Genomic DNA, 18,421 nt, shown 5'->3' with positions numbered 1-18,421 from the left:
TCCTTGAAAGGGGCATCACAGGGTCTAGAGCTTTTGGCATGTTGGTTTTCATGAATCAAAGTATTGAGTACAGGAGTTGGGATGTTATGTTGAAGTTGTACAAGACATTAGTGAGGTCTAATTTGGAGGATTGTGCTCAGTTCTTGACACTTACCTACAGTAAAGATGTCAATAACTGTGGAGAAAATTTACAAGGATGTTGCTGGAAATTGAAGACCCGAGGTGCAGGGAAAAGTTCAGTGGGTTAGGATTTTATTCCCTGGAGCATAGGAGAATGAGGGGAGATTATGGAGCATCCGGAGGAGTCAACAGGGTCACTGGCAGAACGTACAAACTCCTAACTGACACTGGTGGGAATTGAGCCCAGTAACTGCTACACTGATATGCTGTGGAGGAAAATGGACAGTTTTGGATCAAGACACTTAATGGATTGAAAGATCAAGAGAAGATGGCCAGTTTAAAGAGGTGTAGAGCAAGAGCTCTGGCGAGCAATGAGTGATATATCGATCAAGGATATGCTGCCAGTTTAAGGTGACGCTGGTGAATCCCAACAACTTCTGGCTAACTAAGCAAGGAAAACAGCTAAATACTTGGTTCATCGCTCTTTTTCTGACAAACGATCATGGTGAGCAATGGTTTGTAACTTCCCTTTGGACCTGGAGGAAATTCGATGTGGCGGAGCTGAGGCGAGGCAGCAGGCAGCAAGGCAGACCCAAGCTTTGATCGATTTAAACGCCGGGCCGAATCAAGGTGGCGGCCGTCCACGCCCCCAGAGTGTATCGAAGCAACTGAACTGGATGTTTGGATGATGATTTAGACACCAGGCCAGATTGAAAAGGTCAAGGTGTTGGGCCCCAAGGTGAGCAATAGCTCACTGCTGCTCTCTGGACTGACCTAAGGGTCTGTGGACAAACTCTCTTAATGGACTTCAGTTCAAAGTGCTTTTTGTTTGCATGATTTGTTTTTCTCTCTACACATCGGGTATTTGACAGTCTTTTAGAAAAATTTTTTTTGCGTTTCTTGTTTTGTGGCTGCTTGTAAGCCGATAGATCTCAAGATTGTATAATGTATGCATACTTTGATTATAAATATGCTTTTAACATTGAAGGAGAGGGAAGTGTAAATAACAACAGAATTAGCCTGATCTCGTTGAATTCCTCCAGCATCTTGTTTGCAGTCTCCACAGGCACAAGAGAAGTCACAAAGGGCTGAAGATGATAGCAGAGGGAAGTGGAGTTATAGAATGAAGGGAGGGAGGAAATGACCCGTTGAGGAGATGCAGAGTCAAGGTAGCTAAGCGGGGACGGTGGGTTTGTAATAAATGTTGGTGGATAATCAGTCTCCTGAGATGGATGAACTTTATGTAACTGATCTGATCCCCTGTGAAGCACCCTGCATGGGTATTTGTTTGTAGCCTTGTTACTAAGTGCCGGTTGTCTCACATGTGAATGAAACTTGTTGTGTCACAGTAGCTTGCATGTAGCCCACGCAAACATTCCGTCTAAAGCTTGGCTGTGTTCCTGGGTTTTGCAATCTGATTAAATGTCGTGCGGTCACAGCAGGAATAATATTTCTTTGAGCTAATTTGGAGCTCCTTATTTTAACGTGCTTCCACCAGGCAGGAAGTACAGGAGCCTTAAGTCCCACACCACCAAGTTCAGGGACAGTTATTACCCTACAACCATCAGGTTCCTGAACCGGTGTGGATAACTTCACTCACCTCAACGTTGAACTGATTCCACAACCTATGTTCTCAGTATTATTTATTTTTTATTTGCACAATTTGCCTTCTTTTGTAGATTGGTTAGTTTCCAGTCTTTATGTATAGTTTTTCATAAATTTCATTGTATATCTTTATTTTCTTGTAAATGCCTGCAAGAAACTGAATCTTGGGGTAGCGTGTGGAGACATATGTGCACTGATAATAAAATTACTTTGAATTCTGGGGTGGTCCCCTTATCCGCCTTCACGATCAATTTGCCGCTTAGCCTTCATGTTAACACCACCTCTCAGTGACACACCACGCATCTATTTCATAGGGACATGAGGGACTGCAGATTTTGGAACCTGGGGCAATGAGCAATCTTCCGAAGGAACTCAGCTGGCCGTAGAGTCATACAGCAGTGCAGCATGAATACTGGTTCTTCAGCCCAACAAGACCAAACTGAACACATCTTCCACCTCGTTAGCCCCATTTTCCTGAGTTCCACCCATACACCTCCAAAGCCCTCTCCTCTGCATACCTATCCAGGTTTCTTAGCAGATGGGTCTGTACTCACTGAGTTGAGAAGAATGAGGGGGATCTCATTGAAACGTATCCAGTATTGAAAGGCCTAGATAGAGTGGACATGGAGAGGATGTTTCCTATAGTGGGGGGAGTCTAGGACCAGAGGCCACAGCCTCAGAATAGAGGGACATCCACTTAGAACAGAGGTGTGAAGGAATTTCTTTAGCCAGGGGGTGGTGAAACTGTTGAATTCATTGCCACAGACGGCTCTGGAGGCCAAGTAGTTGGGTATATTGAAAGTGGAGGTTGATAGGTTCTTGGTTAGTTAAAGATTGTAAGTTACATAGAGAAGGCAGGAGAATGGGGCTGACGGGGATGATAAATCAGCCATGATGGAACGGTGGAGTAGACTCAATGGGCCTAGTGGGCTAATTCTGCTCCTATGCCTTATAATCTTGTGATCCTCCAATACCTGATTCAGCCACTTCTTCTGACAGTTCATTCCATTATTTCATCACCCGCTGCGTGATAAAATTGCCCCCCAAGTCCCTTTTAAATCTTTCCCTTCTCATCAAGCAGCATCTGTGGGGGTGAGGGGAGGGACTGTCGACGTCTCAGGTCTGATACAGGGTTTCGACCGGAAATGCCGACAGCTGACGATGTTCACTGCTGTGTAGAGACTGCCAGCTGACGGTTTTCCATTGTCTCCTGGCAGTGGTATTGCCCACAGATGAGATTCCCCCCCCACCTTGTAAACCCTGAGAAAAACCTCCTTGGACTTGGCCTGGCAAAGCTGTTGCCTGTGACCCAACTTTCTTCAAGTTGTGCTTTAATTATCGACATTCCGATGCATGTTTTGAAATTCCGACAAGTTTCGAGATTGTTTATTGTCATTCTTTGGTGTGTGAGTATAAAAGAGAGCGAAATGATTGTAATTCTGCAGGTTATGCAGCATAAAAACATAATTAAAAACAATAAATATAATACACAAAATTAGCTTTTGTACATAGACTTGATTGTACATATATAAGGTGTCACTAGGTACAGGTGTATCTGTACATAAGGTGACCGACAGGAAGTGGTGAAGTAGTGATGGTGGTGGAGCGTGACTCTCTTCCACCTTATCTCTGTCCCATGATCCTCGGGGACCGATCTGGCCCTCAGTGCCTCACGGTTTGATCCTCTATTGATGGTCATGCTAAGGCCCCTCGCTCTGGATCTCCATCTTTGCCTCCTTGCTGGGCGACACTCCATAAAACCAAACTTCAGGAACAGCCATCAGATTTATGAACGGACATTCATAATATTTCATGATATATATTTATATACTGTAGCTGACAGTTACTGTTATTAAACATCCACAGCCCTTTTGGGGCAGAAAGCTCCAGAGATTCACAATGCTCCATGTGAAAGTGTTTCTCATCTCAGTGGTAAATGCAGTGGCTTAACCTGGACAGTATAGAGGGAGGCGGGGGGGGGGGAGGGTCACATTGGACAGTATAGAGGGAGGGTCACATTGGGGGGGGGTCACATTGGACAGTATAGAGGGAGGGTCACATTGGGGGGGGGTCACATTGGACAGTATAGAGGGAGGCGGGGGGGTCACATTGGACAGTATAGAGGGAGGCGGGGGTCACATTGGACAGTATAGAGGGAGGCGGGGGGATCATATTGGACAGTATAGAGGGAGGCGGGGGGGGGGTCACATTGGACAGTATAGAGGGGGTCACATTGGACAGTATGGGGGGGTCACATTGGACAGTATAGAGGGAGGTGGGGGGGTCACATTGGACAGTATAGGGGGGGTCACATTGGACAGTATGGGGGGGTCACATTGGACAGTATAGAGGGGGGGTCACATTGGACAGTATAGGGGGGTCACATTGGACAGTATAGAGGGAGGGGGGGGGTCACATTGGACAGTATAGAGGGAGGGGGGGGTCACATTGGACAGTATAGAGGGAGGCGGGGGGGTCACATTGGACAGTATGGGGGGGTCACCTTGGACAGTATAGAGGGAGGGGGGGGTCACATTGGACAGTATAGAGGGAGGCGGGGGGGTCACATTGGACAGTATGGGGGGGTCACCTTGGACAGTATAGAGGGAGGCGGGGGGGTCACATTGGACAGTATAAAGGGGAGGTCACATTGGACAGTATAGAGGGAGGCGGGGGGGTCACATTGGACAGTATAGAGGGAGGGGGGGTCACATTGGACAGTATAGAGGGAGGCGGGGGGGTCACATTGGACAGTATGGGGGGGTCACCTTGGACAGTATAGAGGGAGGCGGGGGGTCACATTGGACAGTATAAAGGGGAGGTCACATTGGACAGTATAGAGGGAGGCGGGGGGGTCACATTGGACAGTATAGAGGGAGGGGGGTCACATTGGACAGTATGGGGGGGTCACATTGGACAGTATAGAGGGAGGAGGGTTGCATTGAACAGTATAGAGGAGGGGGTCACTATAGAGGGAAAGGGGTACACTGATGGACAGTATAGAGGGACACACACACACACACACACACACACACACACACACACACACACACACACACACACACACACACACACACACACACACACACACACACACACACACACACAGTGAAATCTATTGTTTTGCCAACTACCAACAAATTCCAAGGATTGTGCTGGGGGCAGCCACAAGTGTCGCCATGCTTCTGGCACCTATATTGGACCATAAGCCATATGTCTTGGGAATGTGGGAGGGGAGCCACACAATCATGGGGAGAATGCAAACTCCTTACAGTCACTGGCACTGTAAGCCGTTTGGCTACCCGCTACACTACCATGCTGCCTGCATTTCAATGGTATGCCCCTCATTTTAACAGAAGCAAAATTCCCAGTTAAAATATGAGTTGGATAAGTGCTGGAGTATTCCAGAGAGCTTTTTCGATCTTCAAACATAACTAAATGCTGGTTAGTGTCGCACTCTGTAACACCATTGTTTCTGAATCTTTCTTCACAGGCGGGACTTGAGTTGGCTGGACGTCCTGCTTTAGGTTCTAATGATGTGCACTTAACTTGTAGGTCTCTCGATGGAAGGCTTCAGGTTTCCCATCGGAAAGGCCTGCCCCATGTCATCTACTGTCGCCTCTGGCGTTGGCCGGATCTTCACAGCCACCACGAGCTCCGAGCCATGGAGATGTGTGAATTTGCCTTCCATATGAAGAAGGACGAGGTCTGTGTGAACCCTTACCACTACCAAAGGGTGGAGACCCCGGGTAAGTGCGCCAGCCAAAGCAGCACACGCAAACGTGTGGAGAGTGAGCGGGTGGGAAACCAGCCCTGACCAATCCATCACCCTCTGCCTCTCTGACCTGCCCCTGAAACCTCCAGGAAATCTGATGTCAGTGCTAGTGTGGTCCCACACTGGGTCCGACGGCACAAGATATCTCTTCAGTTTTAAGTTATCAGACCTGGTGTCAGATCCCTCACTTTAATTTGGGATTCCAGGCCTGTGGATTAGAATTCAAAAAGAAAGGCAATTACTTTGCTTTGGTTTAGCTTTATTTCTAAGTGGGTAGTGGTTTTAAAAACCTTCCTAAATTTCATTTCTCAGATGCAGTTATTGGATACTCCAGCCAGTCAAATTCCTGAGACACAGTCAGTGTCTGAACCTTGTTGGACTGGTTCTAGTTACAGAGTGTCGGTAGGGTTGATTTTCAAATCAAGCAAGAGTTGGACAGGACCAGGGTAGTCAATCTGGAACCAGAGGAGGTTCATGAGTATTGGAATGAAAAGATTGGTGTACGAGGTTCTGGGGTGGAGATACGTCTCTACCAAAGGAGATGTGAGGAGCAACCATGGTCACCTACATCATACGACATAGCACACAACAATAATGATGATGGATCAAGAGCATTTGATGGCTCTTGGCCTATGGAGTCAGAGTTTATTATGAAGGGGTTTCTTATTTTCAATATCGAATCTTGAAAGACCTAGATAGAGTGGACGTGGAGAGGATGTTTCCTATGGTCAGGGAGTCAAACACCTGACATGGCCTCAGGATACAAGAAAGTCCCTTCAGAACAGAGGTGAGGAGGAATTTTTTAGCCAGGGGGTGGTGAATCTGTTGAATTTATTGCCCTAAGTGGCTGTGGTCAATATCGAGTCATTGTATATATTTAAAGTGGAGGTTGATTGGTTCTTGATTAGTAAGGGCGTCAGAGGTTACAGGGAGAAGGCAAAAGAATGGGGTTGAGATGGATAATAAATCAGCCATGATAAAATGGCAGAGCAGACTTGATGGGCTGAATTACCTAATTCTGCTCCTATGTCTTATGGTCTTCTGATCAATGAAATCCTGTCTGTTGAACAAAGAGAACTGGTGCATTGATGCTACTGGGAATGAAAGGGTTGACATATGAGGAGTCTCTGATGGCTCTGAGCCTCTACTGTCAGGAGTTCAGAATGGCTGACCTCCATAGGTAGTCCTCTTTCTTATCCTCTGGTCTGATCGCACCTACCCTCCATTTTTGTTCAAAAATCAGATAATCCGGCATCTGATTATTCCCCAAATTCCAGTGGTTCAGCAGCTGGTCACTTGTCAGTCCTGAATGCGAGCCAAGAGCCCAGAATGCAAGTGGGCCTTGCTGTGGATTGGAGCCAGAGTTGGGGTCAGGAACGTCAGGAGGTTTGAGCAAGCCAGCTGCTGACCATTAGGATTTCCTGATAATCGGATGCCAGAACATCAGTGGCCCGTTTTGTTTTATTTAGAGATACAGCACAGTCACAGGCCCTTCCGGCTCAAAGAGCCTGCTCTGCCCATTTACATCCATGACCAATTAACCTATGAACCCTTGCGTGTTTGGAATGTGGGAAGAAAACCAAGCACCCAGAGGAAACCCATGTGGTGAATGAGAGAGTGTACAAGTTTCTCCCAGACAGCGGCGGGAATTGAACCATGATTGTTGGCACTGCAATAGTGTTACATAACATAAGAGATAGGAGCAGGAGTAGGCCAATCGGCCCCTCAAGCCTGCTCCGCCATTCAACAAGATCATGGCTGATCCAATCTTAACTCTAGTTTTCACCAAATCCCACAAGGCAACAGTGCCAACCAACAGGGCACCATGCCGCCCATTTTATTTTATTATTCATCCCACCCAAACCCATGTGATCACCCGGGGAAAAAAAAACGAGTTGCCAATTGAGGAGAAAAAATCTGGAAAATTCCTCTCCGACCCATCCAGGCTATCGAAAACTGGTCCAGGAGATCACATGGCTGATCTAAACCTAGCCTCATGTCCACTTACCTGCTCGCTCACCGTATCCCCTAATGCCATTTTTATCCAGGAAAATGTCTATCTCCGTTTTGAATTTATTGAGTGTAGTAGCTTCCACAGCTCTCTGGGGCAGTAAATTCCACAGCCCCACTACCCAGTGGGTAGCCAGTTACGCAGCTGTGGCGCCATCATCTTCGAGCATAGTCATTGGTATCACGGATAGGTGAGGCAGCCAGGCCTGCACACAAGGGTTCTGCAAGCAGTGAAACAGGGGAGTGTTGATTTGGTTTTGTTGGTGAATCTGGGGGCAGAATCTTAATCTGTCTTGTGAAAAAGTCAAAAGGCTCTGTTTAATTCTTCATTCAGTGGGAGTATTGCTGTCTGTGTAGCCCACACTTAGCAGCCCTGTTCAAGTTTATATTATTGAAATTTCTGGCCAAGAGCGCAAGCCCAGAATGTTGTGACTCGGGTGAGAATGACATTATCCTGACAAATGGCGCTGCCTGGGTACTGGAAAATCCAGGTAGGGGAAAAAAGGAACTTTAAATAGAGGACTAATTCCACTCTCTTTTTTGTGTGTTTAAAACAGTTTTACCTCCTGTTCTCGTGCCAAGACACACAGAGATGCCCACTGAACTCCCACCTCTGGAAGACTACACACACTCCATCCCAGAGAACACAAATTTCCCAGCAGGCATTGAACCACAGAGCAACTACATACCAGGTACTCAACAGAGCATTCTGGGAAATCATATATCCTGCTATTTGTAAAGCCAGAGGTGAAATTTATTCCACTGGGGAAAAATTAAATGTATATATAGTATTGGGTACCCCATATTTTTTTATATGGTTTCTGATGACATGGGCTCCAGAGAGCCTGGTCTCAACAACATCTCAGGATTACCTGGAGAGACAGAAACAAGTGAGACAGCCAAAGTCTGCAGAAGAACTGTGGCAAGTTCTCCAAGATGCTTAGAACAACCTACCAGCCGATTTTCTTATAAAACTGCAGGATAGCAATCTTAAGAGAATTGATGCAGTTTTAAAAGGCAAAGTGTGATTGCCACAAATAATGATTTGATTTAGAACACGCACAAAATGCTGGTGGAATGCAGCAGGCCAGGCAGCATCTATAGGAAGAAGCGCTGTCGACGTTTCGGGTTAGAATTTTACTGTTCACTGCTCTTTATAGTAATCTTTTTGATAATTAGAAAATTTGATTTCATTATTTTTTTTGAAAGCATCTTGGCTTTACAGAATTATTTTACATGTGCCTAAGACTTTTGCACTGTGTTGTAGATAGAGGAGAGGAACTGTTCCTACTTTTCAGCAGAGTTTGAAAGGCTTCTTCTTCTTCAGCCCTTTACCCTTCCCACCTATCACCTAGCAGCTTCCTACTTCATCCCCCCTGCCCCACTCATGTACCTTCCCCCTCACCTGGCTTCATTTATCACCTGCCAGCTTGTACTCTTCTGCCTCCCCCACCGCCTTATTCTGGCCTCTTCCCCTTCCTTTCCAGTCCCGATGAAGGGTCTCAGCCCAAAACGTCGCCTGTTTATTCCTCTCCACAGATGCCACCTGACCTGCGGAATTCCTCCAGCATTTTGTGTGCATTACTTCGAAAGAGGTTATCAGGCTGTAAGCACGTCAGCTGCTGTGTACTTTTGCAATCAGCTTGTGGTTGAGCGTTTGGATCCTGCCAATTTTGCGATCCAGAAATTCAGGAGTCTGCAATGAGGCATAAAACCTGGGACTTCTAGATGTTTATCGAGTGTTACAAGAGCAGAGAACGAACAAAGGCAAGAAGAGAAAACAAAAAAGAAGTTGTGGTTGTTTTATACAAAAATCTAGCTCCAACTAAAAGATAACGACATTCCACTGATAACAATTAGCTAATAAAAGAGCCAGATTCAAGTGGCGTGATACCTGCTACAGAAAACAAAGAGGCTTCTACAAAGATACAAAAGCAAAAACAGTCATACCACAATTACTGGAACATTCACTGAACGATTACATATATATGTGATTCTATAAAAATATAAGCAAGCATAGGAAAGTTAAACTGCAAGAAAAATAACAATTCTGCAGATTACAGGTGCAAATATTTATTACATCAAAGCATATGTAATTTGTGTTTAAAGTTTAGAACTTTAATCCCAAGAACGTGGAAGATTGAGGGCAGATTTGATAGAGATATACAAAATTATGTGGGGTATAGATAAGGGAAATGCAAGCAGGCTTTTTTCCACTGAGGCTGGATGAGACTAGAACTGGAAGTCATGGGTTAAGGGTGAAAGGTTTCAGAGGGTGGTGAGAGTGTGGACTGAGCTGCCAGTGAAAATGGTGCATGCAGGTTCAATTTCAACATTTAAAAACAGTTTGGATAAGTGCACAGATGGGAGGGGTATGGAGGGCTATGGTCCAGGCACAGAACGATGGGGCTAGGCGCTTTAAATGGTTCAGCACGGACTAGATGGGCTGAAGGGCCTGTTTCTGTGCTGTAGTTTTCTCTGACTATAACCAACACAACTTAAGTAGTGTTGTGAGGGCAACCCACAAATGCCTTCACTCGTTCCGACATCAGCATAGCATGCCCGCCATGTTCAGCAGAACGACAGCAGCAAAGCAAGCCCCTTTCCTCCCTCCCAAACACCTGCCGGTGTACAAACATGTACACACAATCAGCTTGACCCACCGACTTCCTCCAGCAGAGGGTTTGCTACCCCAGGTAAATGATGGGTGTCACGACCGATACTCTCAAGTAACACTCACAGAAATTGGCTTGTGGATAATATTAAGCTGTACTTTTGCCAGAGGTAGAATGATGAAACTGTAACTTTTAATATCAGCTCAGAGCTGAAACTAATCAGATAACAATAAAACATCCAGGGCGAGACAGTCCCATTTGGGCCAACGTTTCTCCACTCTTGGCCTTCTCTCCTGGACCTTCCAAACTAAAAGGAAATGTAGGCCAATTAGGACCTTCGGTGTGTATCAACACATTCACTAATGTAAAACCCTTTTTTTCTTCTTCCTAGAGACACCACCACCGGGCTACATCAGTGAAGATGGGGAGACCAGTGACCATCAGATGACCCATAGCATGGACACCGGTAACTCGCAGGCAGAAGCTTGTGCAAACCTCGGCGAGCGACGTAAAGACAGAATAGCGTAACCCTGACAGTCTTGAGCTGTACAAGATGATAAGGCGTAGAGTGGAGAGGCAGATTCTTTTAACCAAGGCAAAAATTGTTAAAACAAAGGGGGCATAATTTTCAGGTGATTGGAGGAAACTATGGAGGGGAGGATGTCAGAGGTAAATTTCTTATACAGAGAGTGGTGGGTGTGTGGAATGCCCTGCTAGGCCAGAAGCAGATAGTTAGGGGTACTTAAGAAACTCTTCAATAGCCGCATGGATGAATCAGAATCAGGTTTAATATCACTGGCCTATGTCGTGAAATTTGTTGACTTTGCAGCAGCAGTACAATGCAATGATAGAGAAAAAAAAGTGGATTACATTACAATAAGTGTTTACAGTCGGCCCTCCTTATCCGCGGGGATGGGTTCCAGAACCCCCTGCGGATACCAAAAAAGTCCCTTATATAAAATGGTGTAGTATTTGCATATAACCTGTGCATGTCCTCCCGTATACTTTAAATCATTTCTAAATTACTTATAATACCCAACACAATGTAACTGCTATGTAAATAGTTGCTATACTGTATTGTTTAGGGAATAATGACAAGAAAAAAAGTCTGTACATGTTCAGTACTTACGCAACCATCATAGCTCTACTGGGAATGTCGATTCTCCCGTGATCTTTAAGTTCTTGAAGCTGTAGCGCTTTACATAGTCAGCCAGCCACCCCTAGCACTAACACTTCCAGGAATTTCAGCTTCTTTCAGCTTTATTGTGCGAATGCTCGATTCGTTCTTACCGACCTTATGGCCCAATTCAGCAAGCGACATGCCACTTTTTCAAAAGATCTAAGATTTCTACTTTCTCGGCAAGAGATAGTACTTTACGCTCCCTCTTAGCCTTTGAGGAATTGCTTTGACCACTAAATTGCTTTTCAGGAGCCATTTATTCACAGAAACAAAGTAGTGACCGAATGAGACGCTAGGCGAACAATGCTCAAACGACGAGTGCTGGAGAGAGAACTTCCGGGTTTTCCCAATACACGGTTGGTTGAGTCCGCGCATGCGGAACCCGTGGATAAGGAGGGCCGACTGTATGTGTAATTAAATAGTTAGAAGTGCAAAAGTTTTTTAATAAGTAGTGAGGTAGTGTTCGTGGGTTCAATGTCCATTCAGAAATCGGAATACAGAGGGGAAGAAGCTTTTCCTGAAACGTTGAGTGTGTGTCTTCAGTCTCCTGTACCACCTTCATGATGGTAGTAATGAGGATGATAGAAAGATGGAGGGCTGTGAGAGAGGGAAGGGTTAGTTTGATCTTAGAGTAGGTTAACAGGTCGGCACAACAAGGACCTGTACTGTACTGTAAGTAAACGATTACCTGACGCTCCCTCTCCAGATTTATTTGTTTTGCTTCTCAAACAGCATGGGGATTCAGAATTTTAATGCAACTGATTTCTTTGATGCAGAACCTAAATGCTGTAGCATTTGATTCTTAAATTATCACAATGACTGAAAGAAAGTGATTGTGAAAATGAGCCACTTTGAGAGCTAATTATCTCAGTTTGGGGATTTTAAGTGAGTGCTTTGTTGGGTGGGGAGAGGATTGGTGGAAAGGGGGGTGATGAAGAAGGTTGCAGTCGCATCCAATCAGGGTAGTTAATTCCCATTTATATAAATGAAAATGTGCACATACAGTATTGTGCAAAAATCTTAGGCACATATACATAGCTAGGGTGCTATGTATAGCACAGTACTGTAGTAATTTTATGTATTACACTGTACTGCCACAAAAAAAAACAAACTTCATGACGTGTGAGTGATGATAAACCTGATCCTGATTTGGGTCTCTATTATGGACTGAGAGTGGGAAGGGTGCAGGGAGAGGGATATCATGGTTGAGAAAAGGGGAAGGGAGTGGGAAGCACCAGAGAGATATTTGGGCATGATCAAAAAAACCAATTGTTTGGAATCAAATGACCTTGCCTGGTGTCTGTACCTTTGCCACCTCCCCATGTCCCTCCCCAACTCTGGCACCTATCCCCCCCAGCCCCCCCCCCAACGACACTCCACCCTTGCTATTCCTGACATATTCAGCTCAGCTCATTTAGAATTCATTCAAGTGCTGTGTTGATTGTTATCTGCATTTAATAATTCTGAATTCACTTAATAATTAATTAGGTGATAGGTGTTGTAAGTTGCCTCTCAACCATTGTTTCTCTGTCTCTTTCTCAGGGTCTGTGGCTGACCTGTCTCCAAACCCCTTGTCACCAACACACAGTAACCTGGGTGAGTACAGCCGAACCAGGAGTGTAGTGATCAAAGGTTGTCGTTTTCCTTGTTTGATACAGCAAATGAATTCACTTGTTGGGGACTGCCCCAAGTCAATATCAGAGGGTATAAAAACTAATAAAACAGGGAATGAATAAACCAAGAAGTGGTTCTGGGATTGAAAGGTTTGTCATGTGAGGCTCTCGGACTGTATTCACTGGAATGCAGAGAATGAGGTGGGACAGCACTGAAACCTATTGAATGTTGAAGCGGGTGTGGAGAGGATGTTCCTATGGTGGGGGGGAGTCGAAGACCAGAAGACACAGCCTCAGAATAAAGGGGCGTCCTTTTAGAATGGAGATGAAGAGGAATTTCTTTAGCCAGAGGGTGGTGAATCTGTGGTATTCGTTTCCACAGGCAGCTGTGGAGGCCGAGTCATTGGGTACACTTGAGGCAGAGGTTGATAGATTCTTGATTGGTCAGGGCACGAAGGAATATGGTGAGATGGCATGAGATTAGGGCAGAGAGGGAAATTAATCAGCCATGATGAAATGGCAGAGCAGACTCGATGGGCCAAATGGCCTAATACTGCTCCTATATGTTATGGAATTGCGAACATCAACAGCTTGAGGGGGACGCTAGCTAAACATGTGGGATTGAGGAATTGAACGGAGCTTAAACATCAGTGGAGACCATTTGGGGTGATGGCCCGTTTCCCTGGCAATGAAGTAGAGCTTTGCTTTGAATATGGAAGGTGGATCCCATTCTTTATCTGTTAACGCAGGCGCGCGCGAGGTTTCTCACTGCACGTTTGTTTGTTTGTCTCCCGGCAATTACATCGGGACACTCAGCCTGACACTATTTCACTTTAATATTCCTCTTCACGAACGAGTCGCTAAATCGTGGAAGGAGAGTATTGGACTTTGGTGTGACAGTGTTTGGGGAAGGTGCAATGATGAACTCGGTGACTCGGTTTCAGTCCTGCTGCCTGTGTGGTTTGGACGTTCTCCTTGTGGCCACATGGGCTTCCGCCAGGTGTTCTGGTTTGCTACCACATCCCAAATATGTGCAGGTTGGTGGGCTGATTGGCCGGTGCAGATGGCTTCTGGTGTGTAGTTGAGTGGTAGAGTATGGGAGAAGTTGAGAGAAACATCGGGAGAATAAAATGGGCTGGGGGAATGACTGGGTGCTTGATAGCTGGTACAGACTAACAGTCCCTGTCTCTCCCCCCCTCTCTCTCTCTCAGTTCATTTAGAGCTGAGATGAATGGATTTTTTAGATTAGGGGAAATCAGAGGCTATGTACAAAGTACAAGGCCAACTTTGATCTTATTGATGGGGAAAATCAAAATCTTTTACTTGTCTCTTGGTTCCATGTTCTAACCAGCAGCTGGCAGGTACGCACCATGTTTAATATTGTTCTGGATCTTGGGACAGGAATGAGGGTAAAACGGGCTTCGACTCCAGTCAGCAGGCATTTACCTGTTAGCGCAAATACCCCCCAAGGAAAGTACCTATTCTGCAGTGCCAATGAGGTGTAAAATAAAAGAGAGCCTTTTGTAAATGTTTAGCAGGTCAGGCAGCAGATGTGGAGAGAGAATCTGAGCTCTCCATCAGTACTGGGAAAGCAAGTTGCAGGGAAGGTTACTCCTCGCTCCTCCCAGTTTTGATAAGTGGTGCTTGACCTGTTTCTCTCTCTACAGATGCTGCACGACTCGCTGAGCACTTCCAACAAATTCTTTTGCAGGTCTCCTGCACTTGCGATTCTTTCTCTTGACTTTCATTTGCTGTTTGAAATCTTGCTGACACAAGCTAGTTGTTGTGTTTCCTACATTAAAAAAAGTGACTACACTTAACAGCATTTCATTGAGTTTCTTTCTGGGCTTACCTGAGATTGATACATCAGCTTTATTTGTCACAGTGAAATGTGTTGTTTGTGTCAATAACTAACACAGTCTGAGGATTTGTTGGTGGCAGGCCGCAAGAGTCACCATACTTCAGGCACCAATATAGTACACCAACAACTCACTAACCCGAACCCATACAACTTTGGAACGTGTGAGGAAACCAACACGGTCTCACAGAGAAAATGTGTAAGGTATTCTGCTAACAGCTATGCCACCATGCTTCCCTAATGGCAGGTTTCCAGGAAATATAAATGTTTTTGTCTCAGTTTCCTCTAACTTCCTTTATTTTTGTTCTCTCTCTCTCTCTCTCTCTCTCTCTCTCTCTCTCTCTCTCTCTCTCTCTCTCTCTCTCTCCTCCCCCTCCCTCCCCCTCTCCCCTCCCCCTCTCTCCCCTCCCCCCTCTCCCTCCCCTTCTCTCCCTCTCCCTCCCCCCTCTCTCCCTCTCCCTCCCCCTCTCTCCCTCTCCCTCCCCCTCTCTCCCTCTCCCTCCCCTTCTCTCCCTCTCCATCCCCCCTCTCTCCCTCCCCCTCTCTCCCTCCCCCTCTCTCCCTCTCCCTCTCCCCCTCTCTCCCTCTCCCCCTCTCTCCCTCTCCCTCTCCCCCTCTCCCTCTTCCCCTCTCTCCCTCTCCCTCCCCCTCTCCCCCCTCCCTCTCCCTCTCCCTCTCCCTCCCCCTATCTCCCTCTCCATCCCCCTCTCTCCCTCTCCCTCTCCATCCCCCTCTCTCCCTCTCCCTCTCCATCCCCCTCTCTCCCTCTCCCTCTCCCTCTTCCCCCTCTCCCTCTCCCTCTCCCCCCTCTCCCTCCCCCCTCTCTCCCTCTCCCTCCCCCCTCTCTCCCCCTCTCTCCCTCTCTCCCCCTCCCCCTCTCCCTCTCCCTCTCCCCCCTCTCCCTCCCCCCTCTCTCCCTCTCCCTCCCCCCTCTCTCCCCCTCTCTCCCTCTCTCCCCCTCCCCCTCTCACTCCCCCCTCCCCTCCCCCTCTCACTCCCCCCTCCCCTCCCCCTCTCACTCCCCCTCTCTCCCTCCCCCTCTCTCCCTCCCCCTCTCTCCCTCCCCCTCTCTCCCTCCCCCTCTCTCCCTCCCCCTCTCTCCCTCCCCCTCTCTCCCTCTCCCCCTCTCTCCCTCTCCCCCCTCTCCCTCTCCCTCTCCCCCCTCTCCCTCTCCATCCCCCTCTCTCCTTCTCTCCCCCTCTCTCCTCCCCCTCTCTCCCTCCCCCTCTCTCCCTCCCCCTCTCCCCCTCCCCCTCTCCCCCCTCTCCCTCTCCCCCTCTCCCTCTCCATCCCCCTCTCCCCCCTCTCCCTCTCCCCCCCTCTCCCTCCCCCTCTCCCTCCCCCCCTCTCCCTCCCCCCCCTCTCCCTCCCCCCCTCTCCCTCCCCCCTCTCTCCCCCCCCCCCCCCTTCTGCGTCGTCCTTTTTTTTTCTCCTTGCTTTGCCTTGTAAGTCGCTGATTCAACAGAGGCTGGAGATAAAAATCTGTATAATTCCTTACTTTTTGAAAATGCTACGTACAGTACTGTGCAAAAGTCTTCGACACACATCTATATTAGCTAGGGTGCCAAAGACTTTTGTACAGTACCATATTCATCAATGTGGGTGGAGCAGAGAGCGAGTTTGTAAATCTAGCGGGAGCAAAGGATGTTGGGAATGGTGAGGGTGGAGTGCCGCGGGGAGGGTCTGGGTCAGATGGCAGAGGAAGAATGTCGAGGGTGGAGTGGGTACAGGTGTCTCAGGAATATCATTTGATTCCATTCAATTGGTTTATTGATCATTACAGAATGCCTCTCTGGTGCTTCCTGCTCCCTCCCCTCTCCCTTCCCCTCTTCCCAAACATGATTCCCCTCTCCCCGCCCACTTCCTACTCTCTGTCCACAATAGAGACCTATAATCACGTTTATTATCACTCACGTATTTCATGAATTGTTTTTGTGGCAGCAGTACAGTGCAATAGATAAAATTACTGCAGTACTGTGCACAAGTCTTAGGCACCCCAGCTGTACACTGTATGTGTGTCTAAAATTTTGCATAGTACTGTCCATGATTCAGTGTGCCTGGGGTGCTGCTGTAAGTTTTTCATTGCATTTGTACATTGGATGCTGGCTCCAGTCCCCATTTCACTGAGTAGGTCAGGGAGTAGACAGTGTGATGCTGACTGCCGTTGTTTCTCAAGTGCTCGCAGCATCAAGTGAGCTCAGCTGGTGGAAGTTCACCCCCAGTTCACAGTGTTTACGTTGGCAGCTGTCCCACAGTTCAGCTTTGTTTGCCTGGCGTGACTCAGTGCTACTGGAGTACACTGTCCCACAGTGAACAAGGGGCTGTTGTTTTACATTCTACCAACAGTGGCTGCCCGGGCAGACGTGGGCAGCTCTGCACATTTCGACAGCTGTTGGCGAAGGCTCCCTGACGCTGAACTGCGGCTTCCAGGAGATGCACAGCACTCAGTCTACGTATCGGCACTTCGGATTCAGATTCCACTTACTTATCTCTCATACGTCGAAACATGCAGTCAAATTCGTCATTTGCTTTAGCCACCCAAGGATGTGCTAGTGACAGCCAGCAGTTGTCACCACGCATTCGGGCGCCAGCATGACGTGCTGACAATGTTCAGCAGAGCAACAGGTAACGACAGCAAGGGGACAAACCCAGGTGCGCCCTCCCAGCCGATGGCCGAAGTGCGGGCAGACATTCGGTCTCCAACCCCAGGACAAGCGTCTCCAGACGGGGGTCTACAGTGTGCCGCACATCCTGTGCAGTCATCAGCGTAAAATGACCACTATCTAAAGTCAAAGTGGATTTTTTCGTCAAATGCACAGATGCAATGAGAAGCTTACTTTATTTATTGAGATACAGCATGGAATAGGCCCTTCTGGCCCTCTGAGCCACGTCACCCAGAAACCCCCGATTTAACCCTAGCCTAGTCGCGGAACAATTTACAGTGACCATTTAGCCTACCAACTGTTATGTCTTTGGACTGCAGGAGGAAACCGGAGCACTTGGAGGAAATCCATGGGGTCACAGAGAGAATTTGCTCCCCGGTGTACTGTTGCTGAACAGTTTCTAATTAGCGTCAGAAGTGCGTACTTGTGTGGCCGTTAGAACGTACAAATTCCGTAGAGACTGCGATGGGAATTGAACCCCTATCTTCCAGCTGGTGCCATAAGCGATGCGCTAGCTACTATGTTACCGCAGCGGCCGCCAATAAGATTAGTCGTTGATCCGAATTATCAACTGAATTGGAATTCCACAGCTACCGTGGTGGGATTTGAACTCAATACTCTGGATCGTTTGCCAGGCCTCTGGACTGTCAGTCCAGTGACTTGCTCGCAATGCCCACGGGTGTTCATTCAGTCTCAATCCTGAGTGCGCTCATTGACGCAGCGTCCACGGCTTTTTAGACGGAGAATTCCAGGAGCACTGCAGCTGTTAGCTCAGGGCGTTGGAGTTCAGTTCCAGCGTCCTCTGTAATGAGTCTCTGAGCAACCACTCCGTGGATTTTCTCCAGGTGCTCTGGTTTCCTACCACAGAGACGTACTGGATAGGTTAATGAGTCATTGTAATTTGCCCTGTGATTAGTTTCGGGTGAAATTCAGGGCTGCTGGGGCAGCAAGGCTCAAAAGGCCTCTTCCACACTGTATGACT

General features: G+C 47.4%; 1 protein-coding gene across 3 annotated transcripts in view; it reads left to right on the top strand.

Moving 5' to 3' along the window:
- Window positions 1-18,421, top strand: part of smad3b (SMAD family member 3b) — a 143,304-nt gene that overhangs the window by 77,370 nt on the left and 47,513 nt on the right. For all 3 annotated transcript variants that reach the window (XR_012096757.1, XR_012096756.1, XM_073032636.1), the window contains exons 2-5: window positions 5,281-5,474; window positions 8,068-8,202; window positions 10,517-10,591; window positions 12,848-12,901. Coding sequence is in view for 1 of the 3 variants with exons in the window: in XM_073032636.1 (XP_072888737.1) it covers window positions 5,281-5,474; window positions 8,068-8,202; window positions 10,517-10,591; window positions 12,848-12,901 (458 nt within the window). In the remaining 2 variants the exon portion in view is untranslated. The remainder of the gene's footprint in view (window positions 1-5,280; window positions 5,475-8,067; window positions 8,203-10,516; window positions 10,592-12,847; window positions 12,902-18,421) is intronic.

Source organism: Hemitrygon akajei, chromosome 30 (assembly GCF_048418815.1).
Source record: "Hemitrygon akajei chromosome 30, sHemAka1.3, whole genome shotgun sequence".
Taxonomy (NCBI): Eukaryota; Metazoa; Chordata; class Chondrichthyes; order Myliobatiformes; family Dasyatidae; genus Hemitrygon; species Hemitrygon akajei.
Note: the sequence above shows the minus strand (reverse complement) of the source record. Positions and strands in the feature narration are given on the sequence as shown.